We start from the raw sequence: 15173 nt of genomic DNA, 5'->3' as shown, positions 1-15173 counted from the left end.
CTACCCACCCCCTGGGCTGCATGCGCGGATTGTCTAATACTGTCATTTCCTGTCCCCCCCCCCTCACCAGGATAAGGCCACTCAAAACCGCAAGGAGTAGGAGGAAACTGGAGGGGGAACTGCCAGATCTGCGACCCCTAACCATGGCAGAGCAGAGGGCCCTGGACATGGTTGGCGGCCCGAAGGAAAGGAAGGTCGCCGGGATGGAGATTAGCCTTGGGCAAGGACGTGGTTCCCCGTGACACGTGTGTCAACCCTTCAACACCGCCCCTACATCACCCTCGCCCGCACCACTCTCACACTCACCGCCACACGTCCCGCGGTCTAATCATGCCCCCAGCCAGTGGCACAGCCGGAGCCCCCGTGAGCTGAGCAGTGATGAGGAGAGCAGCTCGGACAGCAGTCCTCGGCCCGAGTCAGGACACCCCGGAGCTCGAGTCCGATGTTCACACAGATTTCCTGTCATAGCTATCTCCAACACACTCCATCATCCCAGAGACACACACCTTGGTTGGGCACTTTAGTGACGTACTCTCTGTGTGGTGTGCTCACTGTGTGCAGCACACAGCTGATCCGGTACATCAGGCGAGGGCGTGGTAAGTCGGAGGGCAGACTAACCCAGGAACTAGCTGCCGTCCAGACCGGTTTGGAGGAGTCCAACCTTGTGAAAGAGCAGGAGGTGGTGCCGACCACGCGTGCCACCCAGGCCACACCCAATGGGTGGTGTCCATGGTAGAGGCATTGGGGGCGACAGTTTTGGCTATTGATCAGCATGTCCAAGGCCTGGGGCATTCTATGCAGGCATTGGCCGATGCCCAAGACAGGGTTGCCAACTCACAGGTTGCTATCTGGAAATTGCAGCGGCGCTTCTGAGCGTGTCCCAGTCACAGTAGGCCATGGCTGGGACCATCGGCGGCATTGCCAAGGCACTGATCGACATAGTGCAGACACAGACGGAAGTGACCCAGTCACAGAGGGAGATGACGCAGTCACAGTCACTGGCTGATACGAGACAGATCCAGAAAGTAGTGCCACAGTTAATGGGTAATGTCGCGCAGTACCAGACGGCAATGGTCCGCTCCATGGCCGTGAGCATCCAGACCCTCGCCGAGACCAGAGCGGGCTCCAGACCTGGCTGCAGGTGGTGGGGAAGCCTCAGGGGATGGCTCCGCTCGCACCCCCAACTTATGGAGCAGCCCAGGAGCTATCGGGCACCCTGAGGGACGAGGTGGTGATGGGGCCCCTGCTGGTGACTCCTGCAGGGGAGGTGCTGGAACACCGCAGCACCTCAGAATCTCTCTCCCCGCCCCAACTCCCTGGTGGGGAGCTGGCAGAACAGGCGACATCACTCCACCATGACACCCGAGCAGCAGCCAGCCCAGTTGCCCCAGAAGATGACGGCCGATAGGGACCCAGGTCACAGGGCATTTTCATAGCAGGCTGCCTCCACCCCTGATGTACCGTCTGGAGAACCACTGAGACATAGTGTTTGTGGTGACATGTAATTGAACCATATTGTACGCAGGTAGCAACTTTCAACCAGCTGGGGGCGTCAGACCTTGGTCACGTGATGTGGTAGTAATGCGTATACAAGGACGGTCGCATGTCGGGTAGTTCCAGAGCAACCTAGTCCATATAGCATTCTGTATGTTACCCTGCTACGTGTTAATCAATAATTAACATTCTAAGTAAGTCACCAGCAGCTCTGTGAGAATCATTGCAACGGCAAGACAACAGAACACAACATGGTACCAGGCATATTGAACATTTAGGGTTCAGCAGAAAAGACGAGGTAAAACCGGCCGAAGAATGAAAAAAAGGGAAGATTCTTCAACCGACCTGGTAAACTACAGCCTATGGTGACTCACTGCAATAAACGACGGTGAAGCTCAAGATGGAAGGTTTAACGGCACCCCACCAGCTTCAAGTATCGGGTAACGGAGATGAAAACTGGCCTGTTTTCAAACAAAGATGTCTGCCCAAAATGAATGTAGAAGTCATTCTGAATAGTCGTGGGCAGCTGTATTGTCCAAAAAGCGAGTGGCCAGACGGTTATTTCCTCTCCCAAGGAGACATGCCGGTGCACTCACTCGATGAGAAGCAAGAGAAAGTCCAGGCGCAAGATGACAAATCCAATGAGACGTTGGGAGAGCCAAAAGGAATTCCAGACTTCTGGTTCACAGTCTTCAAGAAGGTATAGGTACTCAGTGGTATGATACAGGAGCAACATGAGCCCATATTAAAGCATCTACAATATGTGAAAGTTAAATGTTCAGAGCGTACACAGCCGATGAGCTTCACTCTGGAGTTTAAGTTTGAGTCAAATGGGTTTTTTACAAACAAGGTAATTACAAAAGCATACCAGCTGGAACCACAGCCTGACGAGCATGAATTCTCATTCTGCGACAAACCAGAAATCATGGGATGCACAGGGTGCCAGATTGACTGGAAGAAAGGAAAACATGTCATATTTCAAACCATTAAAATGAAATCGAAGCATGACAATCGGAGCACTCGCAAAGCGGCTACGAAAACTGAACCAAATGACTCATTCTGCAATTTCTTCAGTGCACCAGAAGCTCCACAGCATGGAAAGTTAAGTAGAATTTCTGCAGCAAGACTCGCAGCTGACTTTGAAATTGGTCGACTTTTGTGTATACACATAATTCCACGTGCAATGTCGTATTTTACAGAAATCTTTGCTGATGGTACTGACTTGCGGACGATGAGTACCTTGATGATATTTACGAAGACCATGAAGACGATGAAATGAGCAAAGGTTTGGAGGGTGGGCCGGAGCAGGATGAATATGAAACTCTAGTAAGGTTGTTTCGCGAGAGAGATGGCAAACTCAGTGAGGGAGCCTGAGCAGTGCTGCATCGCTAGTTTGGCGAGAATGAGAAGGTGATCACAACGGACGCCCAGCCCGTGCTGGAAACCTAGAAGCGCTCTGAGAAGGCACACGCAAAGATGGTCAATGAGATTGCGATTGCAGCTACCTCGGGAAAATGATGTAGCTCTGAACATACTAAAACCAGAAGACATCGTACCCATTCTGGATAAACTAGCTCCAGAAGCATATGGGGAACCATCGCAGTCCTATGAAGAAATTCCAGTAGTAGACTCCTCAATACTCATGGCCACTCCACTTAAGGAGGAATTAGAGGAGCAAATGACGGCATCTGTATGCAGTTCTACGGCGACAGGTGATACATACATAATAGTACGTGACAATAGGACATGAGCAGCACGATAGCACAGTGGTTAGCACTGTTGCTTCACAGCGCCAGGGTCCCAGGTTCAATTCCCGGCGTGGGTCCCCTGCGTGGAGTCTGCACGTTCTCCTCGTGTCTGCATGGGTTTCCCTGGGTGCTCCGGTTTCCTCCCACAAATCCTGAAAGACGTGCTGTTAGGTAATTTTGACATTCTAAATTCTCCCTGTGTACCCGACAGGTGCCGGAATGTGGCGACTAGGGGCTTTTCACAGTAACTTCATTGCAGTGTTAATGTAAGCCTACTTGTGACAATAATAAAGATTATTATTATGAGCCACGGCCTGTATCTGTATGCAGCTCCACGACGACAGTTGTTACCAAGTCCGGATGCAATTCCACGGCATTAGACGATATGTATATACTATCACCAGATGAGGGTGAGACACCATCTGGTCTCTATGGAAAAGATGATTTGCGCCTATTAATCTTGAGCGATGAGGAGCCATCACTTGGGGCTCAAGTACAAGTTGTAGTGGCAGCGCCTCACACTGAAGATGCTGATCCAACACAGTTATCCAAGTACGATCCAATCCAGACACCAGAATAGAAGGCTCTGAAGCTGGTCGTTGAAGGGGCTGACTTAAACACCATGTGTAATCCCTCGGAAGCATGCCAACATGAGACATCTCTGCAGGCGACCCACATACTAACGCTACAATGCGCAGGTCAACGCCCAGAAGGGTGCCAACGAAGCTAAACAAAATCAGAGAGGTAGTCATAAAATCGCTCTCATAAAAGACAGGAGGACCGCCCACAGCATCAGTCCCAAAACTGAATGCAAAACAAAAAAGATGAAGAGAAGGAAAGTGGGGTATACCATGATTCCCATCGAGGACACTGAGCCGGAAGACCTCGGCAATGTGGCTGGCAGGCCAGAGACCACACCACAATGCAGCAGCAAAAAGCATCACGAGAGCACATAATAACGCGTTAGTGAAATGAAATTGCTTATTGTCACGAGTAGGCTTCAATGAAGTTACTGTGAAAAGTCCCTAGTTGCCACATTCCGGCGCCTGTCCGGGGAGGCTGGTACGGGAATCAAACCGTGCTGCTGGCCTGCTTGGTCTGCTTTAAAAGCCAGCGATTAGCCCTGTGAGCTAAACCAGCCATAACAACGCATTAGTAAGGAGCATCATGAAAGTACACAACAATGCAGCAGCAGAAGAAAGTGTAGAGTAAAGAAATGGAAGAAGCTGAAGATGCAGGATGGCCAACGAGAATACCGGGTTTCAAGGCACATCGCCTCAAAAAGGTTCAGCCACAAAAGACCGGCATGGAAACCAGTCTTCAAGGATAAAAGCAAATTACTGCGGAAACATATATATAGACAAATTCAAAGATGCCAGATAATGCTTAGAATGCGAGCATTTGCAGGTAATTAAATCTTTACAGATCCAAAGATAGGGGTGACCCCAGGTTAAAGAGGTGTAAATTGTCTCAAGCCAGGACAGTTGGTAGGATGTCTGGCATCTTTGAATTTGTCTATATATATGTTTCTGGAACATACCTCTTCCTTCACCCGAGGAAGGAGCAGTGCTCCGAAAGCTAGTGTTTGAAACAAACATGTTGGACTTTAACCTGGTGTTGTAAGACTTCTTAATGGGAAAGCTGGGTATAGAGGGCCAAATTCAGGCAATTGGGACTAGCTTAGTGGTAAAAACTGGGCGGCATAGACAGGTTGGGCCAAAGGGCCTGTTTTCGTGCTGTAAACTTCTATGACTCGATGACTCTATAAGGACTTGCATGGGATACAATCCACAGTGGGCCCCAGGGTGAGGGCTCCATAACAAAAGGGCGGATTGGGCGATAAACTTCCAGTAACTGAACTGTTTTTGTGCCTATTTGGATACAGGCTTCACATTTGTTGAACTTATGCCGTGTAAAAAGTGGCTGGAAAATCCCCACATTAGTTAAAATTGGTCTTAAGCATAAGATAAAACTGCAAATTCACCCAACACACTTCCCATCAAATCTCCCTACCAGAAAAAGAATAACTTTAACTTACCTAAGGAATATTGTTGCAGAAATGGGCTTGTTTGTATATATGTGCGTGTTTGTGTGTAGCACAGCATAGACAAGTATAAATATTAAAACTCTGAATGCACAACCATTCAAAAGTATGAAAATACAAACACTAAAAGTAAGAAAGTACGAAAAGTAACTTGAAATCAACAACAACCAGTAGTACTTTCAACATGGTAAAACCATTGGATAAAAGCAAATTACTGCGGATGCTGGAATCTGAAACGAAAGGGAAAATGCTGGAAAATCTCAGCAAATCTGGCAGCATCTGTAGGGAGAGAAAAGAGCTAACGGTTCGAGTCCGATGGTAAAACCATTCCAAGGCACTTCACAGAAGCATAATTGGACAAAATGTGACACCAAGTTACATATAGGATGAAATCATGGTTGTTGATGGTAAGGTGAGAAACCCAGGGATGCGGAAGATGCCAGAATTGGAGGAGCACAGAGTTCTTGGTGGGTAGGTGGGGAGCGGTGGAAGTTGGGATTTCTAAGGCTGGTGAAAATTACAGGGATACATAGTAGTGACACCCTTGGGTCTGAATTTCAAGGTGCATTGCAACCCATCTTGTCCCTGGCTAAAATGCTGGGAGGAATCCACTCACTATCCTAATGGCTGCCGCTCAGCAATTTAACATTGGGAGCAGTGCTAATTGCCTTAAAGTGAGACTCTGCCCCTATCTCAGGAGGAAGTCCCACCTGAAAGCACTGTCAACTAACTGCATGACCAGCAACTGTGTAGTTACAGCAGGAACTGCAGGCGATTTCCAAAAAAGAGGAGCTGACGGGTAAGTCCGGGCCACTGCTGGGTCAGTCTCAGTCGAGGAAGGTAGGGCTGAAGTCAGGTTTGAGAGACCAGTGGGGGAGGTAAAGGGAGGGAAGTCAGGAAGTATGGCCTAGGGGGTGGGTTGCTCCGATGGACCCGGGGGACTCGCACTGGAGACAGCCTTTCCCCCTTACTGGCCAACACTGCCAAAGCAGCGTGACAATCTGCTCAACATGGGACTCCTCTGCTGTAATAATTGGTCTGGTAAAATAGCAATGGGGGAACAGTGACACCATTAATTGACCACTTAAAGGTCTCAGTAGGCTCAAAGGCTGGTAGGCTGCTCAACGCCTCTAACATCTCCCAAACATTTGGGGCAGGTTGGTGATGGGCACGCCGTGTGCTGCATTTTGCAAGTTTCCCCAATGCCTTCAAAGTTGCTGGCCAAAGAGCATAAAATCCAATCCAGTGGAAGGATTTGAACACAAGGGTGAGAATTTTTAAAAAGGTGATGTTGCTGAACCAGGAACCAATTTATGTCAGCGAGGAGTGAGAGGTAAATGGTATTTGATGCAGGTTAAGATACACGCAACAGAGTTTTGGATGAGTTCATATTTACACGGGGTTTAAGATGAGCTGTCAGCCAGGAGAGAACTGCAATAGTTGAGTCTAGATGTAACAAAGGCATGAATGAGTTTGAGAAGCAGAGGAGCTGAGGCAGATGTGCAGACAGGCAATATTACAGAGGTGAAATGAAGCAGTTTTGGTGATGGAGAGAAGAATGAATTTGGAAAATCAATTCAGGTGGCAACTTAATTTTGAAAAGAAATACAATGGATGTACCTTTGGTAACTTTCTCAGCTGGTTTGGCGCTTACACTTTCCACTGTTTCTTCATGCTCCTTTACAGTTTTATCTATTGACTCCACTGAAGGCACTTTGGCTCTGACAGGTTCATCATTTACAAAGTTGAACTCTGGCACCATAGTCTTCAGAAAGGACCAGATTCTTTCAGACTGCTCAGACCTGGAAGAAATTTGCCAACGATAAATTGTATACATTGGGGATACACCAAGAAGCAATTTTCCAAATTGACATGTCTTCACATATAAAGGTATAAAAAAATCTTGTCTACATTTTCAAAGCGCCTGCACAGACTGAAGAGCTGATTCTGAAGAAATTGAAACTCTCACTAATTAATGGTTGAAATAAATAGCTTTTTGGGTACCTGTTGAATTGAGGGATATGGGGAATGGGTGGGAAAATGGAGTTAAGTTTGATGATTAGTCATGTATTTAATATGGCAGGACAGGCTCTGGAGGCCATATGGTCTACTCCTGTTCCTATATCTTGTGTTTAACTACAAAACACTGGCAAGTTTCCCACTTATAAAGGCTTTACTAGCCTATTCATTGGAGCCCCTGAAAGTTGGAAATCTCCAATTCTAAGTCACTGGCTTAGCATTTGCAATTAATAAGCCAGTTTTTGCTGTTCGTTCATGCATTGTGTAATATTTGGGCCTGCTGGGTTCAGGTATCTGGTTAGCAAGCCCACCTCAGGTAAGGTGCTCTTTCTAAGGGCCGCTGCAGACTTGATGGGCCGAATGGCCTTCTTCTGCACTGTAAATTCTATGACGCATGATCGGCGGGGGGGGGGGGGGTTAAGAGAGAGGGTGGTGGGGGGGGGGGTTAAGAGAGAGGGTGGTGGGGGGGAAGAGAGAGGGTGAGGGTGGTATGAGGGGGGAGAGGGTGAGGGTGGTGTGGGGGTGAGGGTGGGGTGTGGTTGACACGTGTCACGGGGGACAGCAACTAATCGGGGTCTCACTTCCCCGCCCGGGACCGACCTCCACCCCAACCTCCTTTTCCTTTGGGCTGCCAACATGTCATGTCTGGGGCCCGCTGCTCTGCCGCGGTGAGCAGCCGCAGGTCCGGCAGTCCACCTCCAGTTTTCTCCCACTCCCGGTGGTTATGGGTGGCCTACTCCGTTGGGGGGGGGGGGGGGGGGGGGGGGAAACAGAAAATGACAGTGTCAGACAGTCCGACACGTGCAGCCCAGGAGGTGGGTAGCTGGTGGTTGCAGGAGAACGAGGATGAGAAACATACCAGCCATGATCGAATGGCGGAGCAGATGCGAAGGGCCGAATAGCCTAATTTTGCCCCTACATCTCATGGCCTTATAGGAGTCACTTCCACATGAGCAACATACAGCCCACCAAACACAATCATGCAATGGCTGGCCAGTTGAATGCTGGTGGCTTCAGTTAGGGCACCAGGCCAGGGCGGCCGATATTGGTGCCAGCATGTGGTGCAGGGTGGGGTTTTGGCCGCTCTCTTGATAGTGGGGGTGTCACGTGTGTGTGGGACAGGGGTTGGTGCCAGGAGCACAGTGCTGCCTACTCACCCTGGCGGCCCTTAAGAGGTTGTGCTGTTTTTTCCTGCACTGCAGGCCAGTCCAGACGATGTTACTGGTGGCGCTCACTGCCTCTGCCCAGGCACGGTGAACGGTGATGGCTGGCAGGCTGCTTCCCGGGCCGGGGTGCAGGATCGCTCGCCTCTCCTCCACAGCGTTCACGAGGGTCTCCAGCTCGGCACCTGTGAAATGTGGGGCCCGTCCCTTGCTGCCATCTTGTTGGCTCGGATGGTGTGTGTGTGTGAGGGGAGTGAAGTGTGTATATGTGGCTGCAGCTTGTCAGCCTCCTGAGTGTCAATCACGAATCTGGCGAATCCTGCACCGTTTCTCATTGGAATCCATTGTGTTCCACATGGCACTGGTGCTAGCCCCTTGACAGTCACTGAATCGTTCCAGGTGTGGCACCAGTTTTGCTGTTGTGAAGTCCACAAATCCTGCCCCGGCGTCAACACGTAGTCTCAGGAACGGAGAATCGAGCCAGATGTTTTCTTGCCATCCCCTCAGAAGAGGATATCCTAGCTTGGCCTTGCAACCTAGGGGAGAACTTGCAGGGAGGCATTGTTAAACTATGGGGTCATCCGATGTTTTCCTCTGTCATGGTTAGCAGCCTCCTGAATTTGGTCCTCAGGGCTTCCACAGGGATTCTGGAGTCCTTAGGTCTGCCAAAGGGATGTAGGGATCTTGAAGTCTGCCACAGGGGTTTTCAGCATTGTTGCTGGGGCAATCCTCAGCAACAAGACAGCACTGCACACAGGGTTGGTAACTCTTTAAAGTTGGTACCGCCACATATGGTTGAATCACGTGATGCCACCAACGGTGTCTTGATGTCTGCCCTGCTCGTCAATAGACAGGTTCTGCACCTCCAGGTACACAACTGGCCAGCCGTCGCATGACTGTGTTTAGTGGGCTCCATGTTGCTCATGAGCAAGTGACTCCGATAAGACCATGAGATATAGGAGCAGAATTAGCCCATTCGGCCCTTCGACTCTCCTCCGCCATTCAATCATGGCTGGTATGTTTCTCATCCCCATAACCCCTGATCCCCTTATTAGCCAAGAACCTATCTATCTCTATCTTAAAGACACTCAGTGATTTAGCCTCCATAGCCTTCTGCGGCAAAGAGTTCAACAAATTCACCACCCTCTGGCTGAAGAAATTCCTCCTCATCTCAATTTTAAAAGATCGTCCCTTCAATCTGAGGCTGTGCCCTTGGGTTCTAGTCATTCCTAGTAGTGGAAACATCTTCTCCACATCACTCAATCTCGGCCTCTCTGCATTCTGTACGTTTCAATGATATCCGCCCTCATCCTTCTAAACTCCATTAAGTACAGACCCCGAGTTCTCAACCCCTCCTTATATGACAAGTCCTTTATTCCCGGGATAATTCTTGTGAACCTCCTCTGGACCCCCTCCAAGGCCAGCACATCCTTCCTTTGATAAGGGGCCCAAAACTGCTCACAATACTCCAAATGGTGTCTGACCAGAGCTTTATACAGCCTTAGAAGTATATCCCTGCTCTTGCAGTCTCGACCTCTCGAAATGAATGCTAACATCGCTTGTGCCTTCCTAACTGCCAACTGAACCTGACTCCTGCTTCCAGGGCTGCCACTGTGACCCGTCCCATCTAAATAACATTTACTCACTTTATTTTACCTCCGAGATATTCTTTTAAAATAACAACTCATATTGTATAATATGTTTAATTTTACAAAACATAATAAGGCTCTTCATGGTAACATTATCAGCCAAAATTTGTTACCAAGTCAAAGGGCAATATATTAGACCATCAAAAGTTTGGTTAAAAGGTAGATTTAAGAAGTAGCTTGGAGGAGGAGAGACAAGTGGAGAGTCTTAAGGAGTGAATTCCAGAGTTTAGGGTCCAGACCATTAAATGTACTACTTCCATGGCAGAGGAAAGGAAATGGGAATAAACAGTCTGCCTGAGTTGGAGGAAAACAAAGTTTTAGGTAATATTATGCCAGGTAATATTGCCATCCACAATTTCTAGACTATATGGCAAATTATTACACAATACTTTACAAATGTTCAAATTTCAAATGTAACATCTGCCTTGTTTCTGACACACAAGTTAATAAACTAATTGATTTAAGTTGGAAACTCAAAATAAATGTTTTCACAGGTACTTACTGGAGTGGGATGATCTCAGGATGCCAGCCGGTCAGAACGTGTAATACTGTGAATTCCCCCAGTTCTTTCTTTCCTGCCATGTTCATGCTGTTAACACACAATTGGAGCCCATGGTATTACCAGAAGTGAATCTACTGAGGTTGCTGCTGTTTAGCCAACTACTTGCTGAAAATACAGCCTCACTGAATGTATCCTGGTTCAAATCTTTCAATAATAATGGTGAATAAAATGATATCAGTTGCATTACTGAATTTCAGTTGTGGTTCAGTCGGTAGCAGCCTCGCCTCCGAGCAAAGATTGTGGATCCATTCCAGAAACTTGAGCACCAAATCTAGACTGACATTCCAGAGCAGCACAAAGGGACTGCTGCACTGTCAGAAGTAAAGTCCTTTGGATGAATTTTAAAAATGAATCTGCATCTGCCCTTTTGGTAGTCTTAAGAGCAGGGTAGTTCATCCAGTTTCTCTCAACCAACATGACTAAAACAGATTATCCAGTCATTGTCACTTAGATATTTGTGGGGTTTTGCTGTGCCAATGGTGGGATGAAAGGAGGGGGGCTACAAGAGACCTGAGTTGAAGGAGTGGAGAGTAGAGCCTCCTTCTCAATTATGAACACAATTATGAGACTCTGCCAACTCGTTGGGTTTTTAAACTGAAAAACGCAAGGGTAAATTTTCACCATGCTTAGAGAATAAAGAGGGTAGTAACAAGGTATTAAAGCAAAACAACCCACAAATGTGGGGAAATACAGCACATGCAATATTTGATGTATAATTGTGAGGGTTGCCAATTAATCACCATTAACATTTGTGATTGGAACATTCGGCTTTTTCAGAATAATTGTTTAAACACATGTTAATCATGGAAGTTGCATTGCGAGTATCTAGGTAGGAATATGCATTTTACCGTACGATCACTTATGTCCACCTGAGATGGCAGTCGGGGCTTAGTTTAATGCCTCAGTCAACAGACAGCGCCTCCGACATTTCAGCACTCCCCAGGGTACTGCTGTATCTGTCTCTATTCTGTGCTCAACAGTCTGCGTTGGGTCTTGAACTCATACATCTGACTCAGATGCAAGAAAACTATCACTGAGCCATGGCTGACACCTTTTTATATCGTGATATGGTAAACGTATTCCAGCCTGCCTCAAGCCCATTATAAATTATACTGTGTCTAAAATTGGAGTTTATGGTTTAAATTAAATGATTATTTTGTAAAGTTGCTGAATTTTGATCTAACTAATTGGAAGCAACATGAGTTCAAATCCCTTTTCACACCATAGCTCAGTCTAGCCAGACCAAGGTGCTAGTGCTTTTTCATGAGATTTGCTGTCTCAGTTTTCAATATTCAAATGGAATCTGCGCACCAGTCATTTCTTAAAAGCTTATAGTCATTTGCATTAATTACTTTTTCATTACATGAAATACACCCCGGTTATACTACTGTACAGTCAGTATGGTAAACCCCTGAAGCGACAATACTGATCGATTTATAGGAGTAACCAGCACTAGTATACCTGAGAGAATATTTAAGGCAGGACCCTAAACTTGAAACAGTAAGTTCTGATGGTGTGTTCAATATAACAACCAGAAAGTCCTGCTTTAGGTTGCTTGACGTAATGAGGCTATCCTGGGTCTAACAGGATTTTCCCATTGTCAAGCGACAGCGGAAACAATTGGCTCTGTGACAACCAAGAGGGACAGATCATGAAACTGCAATACTGCAGGAGTTGTGGAGTAGGAGGTTTTGCTTTGCTGGCAGTATCTGACTATGGGCACCTACCTATCAAGATCTCAACACTCTATGACAGGGGGCTGGATTCTCTGGTCGCCGAAATCGTGTTCGGCGATTGGCCGGAGAATCAAAGTTCCCAACTAAATCGGGGCGGAGCCGCTTTCACAATGCTCCGCTGCCTCCAAAGTGGCGTATCTACTGCCTCAGGACATTGCCTGGCCCGGCCCCGAAGCTCCACCCCCCCAACCGGCTGAGTTCCCGACGGCATGGGTCTTTCATGATCTCACCCATCGGGAATGCGGCGTGGCAGCTGCGGACTCAGTTCAGCGCCGCCACAGTCGGGGGAGGGCCTATACGCGGGCAAGGGGGACTCCGTCAATAACTGGAGGAACTGTGGTTGGGGGGGGGAGGGGGGTAGCCTGGGGCACACAAACACGCAAAAGGGTGGGGCACTATTTCGCAGGCCGGGTCCGCGATTGGTCGGCACCATGTTGCATGGCCCGGCCGCTGCAGCCCGCCACCGTGCATGTGCGTGGCCACGGACATGGCAATTCCCCAGGCCGTATCAGCAACTAGAGCCGGGTGCGCTATGCTGCCGGCATGCTAGCCCCTAGCTACATGGAGGATCGGTGGCCGTTTTGCGCCTCAAAATCGGAGAATCCAGTGCAGGGTTTTTCAAAGTTCAGGTTGTGACCTGTGGGTGGGTCGTGCGTGAGTACTGGGAGGGTCACAGGAGATCGGTCACGCCATTCCCATGGTGATCCCGATCGCGAAAGAAGCACCCAATGGCTGCTACCAGCCTTTACACTGAGATTTGTGGCCACTCCCACCTTTTAAATGAAAATAAATGAGGCTGTGTGGAGTCTTCCAGCCAGAGGCAGCAGCAGAGAGCTGGTCATGAGCCCAGCACGCACACCTGGCGCCAAATGCCCTCCATGTACATGCTTTTGGCACCAAATCACGGAGAGGAGTTGCTTTCATTTTCCAGTTGCTGGCAAGAGGACTGTGAACATGGATTGTTGTCTTAAAAGTAAAAGACGGTCAGAAACTCAAATAGGCGGCAGCACGGTGGCACAGTGGGTTAGCCCTGCTGTTTCATGGCGCCGAATTCCCAGGTTCGATCCTGGCTCTGGGTCACTGTCCGTGTGGAGTTTGCACATTCTCCCCGTGTTGCGTGGGTTTCGCCCCCACAACCCAAAGATGTGCAGGGTAGGTGGATTGGCCACGCTAAATTGCCCCTTAATTGGACAAAATGAATTGGGTACTCTAAATTTAAACAAAAAGACTCAAATAGGCAGTGTACCTATTGGACAGGATCTCACAGCTGGATCTGCTGGAGAGATGGTCAGCAGAATCCAGGGTAGGACACAGCAGTACTAGCTCTGTACAGAACTCTAGGGACTCTAGTTAACTGCCTAGAAAGAAGAAAATTAACTCGGGAACAAAGCAATATTATGATGATTTCTTGAAGTATGGCTTTATCAATTGTGCCAATGCAAATAAGGATGCAAAGTCCATGTGTGTTATATGCAAGGGCAAAGGAGAGAAGTTTAAGATTTTGAAAGAGAAGTGTTGCGTGAAAAATTCCTTTTGAGGTTAAAACCCCAGAATCAGTTATTAACTTAGAGCTGACTCAAAATTATAAGACTACACTGCTGTAGCTGACCCATGGCACCACATAAAAAACATGCCAAAATCCACTGGGGCTGTCAGCATTCTGGAATAGCATCTACCTGGAGTATCCAGTGTTGAGCAAAACAAGGATTTTGTTGCTAGTGCCCTTCACGCCGACCTACATGTGTGAAGTTGGATTTTTTCCGTTTTCACAAAGATGAAGATACCACAAAGGAGCTGGCTGAAGTCTGCACCTGATACAGGCATTGCCCTTCCTCCTGCAAACCTGATTAGAGTGAGATCTTGAGAACCAAGCAGGCTCCCCTTTTGCATTAAAGGTAAATGAACATAGCGTGCGCCACAAAGATTGGCCAGCATGGGTCGCGGAGATCAGTTAGCATGGTTTTAAAGGTTGGCCGGTTGGCATAAGTCGGTCCCAAGTAAAACAATTTGGTATAACACTGCTCTATGCCCAAAAGTGAAAACATGCTCTCTACATCTATTCTCTCAAACTCTTTCATAATTCTAAAGACCTCTGCCAGGTGATCTCTCAGTTTTTTCTTTTCTAAAATAAAGAGCCACAGCCTATTTAGTCTTTGTGCCCTCTCAGCTCTGGTGCCATGCTTGTAACTCTTTTTTTGTAACGTCGGTTACTGTTATGACCTCTTTGGGGGGCCAAGGACTGTGCTCTATACGATTCTCCCCTTTCACAGCTAAGTATAAACTCCCCTGGTAATTGGGGGAAGGGTTTCCACTTAGCAACGGGAAACCACTCAGTATAAAAGCCCTGACCTTGGTGCAGGTCGTGGAGAGTGACCCTTCGGGGAGATAAGCTACAGTTTTGTTATTTTGTGTATACCATAATAAACCTGTTGTTCATTTCTACCCTACCATGTGTTCCTGTTGTCTCTCCTGTTTGGTCCTACAGTTACTATATCCTTTTTGTAACGTGGAGACCTTTCTCGAAGCAGGCCTTAACAAAGGGTGAGGGGTGGTAGATATAGGACAGATGTCAGAGGCAGTTTCTTTACTCAGAGAGTAGTAGGGGTGTGGAACGCCCTGCCTGCAACAGTAGTAGACTCGCCAACTTTAAGGGCATTTAAGTGATCACTGGATAGACACATGGATGAAAATGGAATAGTGTAGGTCAGATAGGCTTCAGATAATTTCACAGGTCGGCGCAACATCGAGGGCCGAAGGG

The 15173-nt window shown here is 47.9% G+C and overlaps 1 protein-coding gene across 2 annotated transcripts in view; it reads right to left on the bottom strand.

The window, feature by feature from the left end:
- adgb (androglobin) overlaps window positions 1-15173 on the bottom strand; it is a 564769-nt gene that overhangs the window by 378325 nt on the left and 171271 nt on the right. For both annotated transcript variants that reach the window (XM_038805127.1, XM_038805138.1), the window contains exons 7-8: window positions 10620-10706; window positions 6907-7088 (exon numbers count right to left, since the gene is read on the bottom strand). In XM_038805127.1, coding sequence (XP_038661055.1) covers window positions 6907-7088; window positions 10620-10706 — 269 coding nt within the window. The remainder of the gene's footprint in view (window positions 1-6906; window positions 7089-10619; window positions 10707-15173) is intronic.

Source organism: Scyliorhinus canicula, chromosome 1 (genome assembly GCF_902713615.1).
Source record: "Scyliorhinus canicula chromosome 1, sScyCan1.1, whole genome shotgun sequence".
Classification (NCBI taxonomy): domain Eukaryota; kingdom Metazoa; phylum Chordata; class Chondrichthyes; order Carcharhiniformes; family Scyliorhinidae; genus Scyliorhinus; species Scyliorhinus canicula.
Note: the sequence above shows the minus strand (reverse complement) of the source record. Positions and strands in the feature narration are given on the sequence as shown.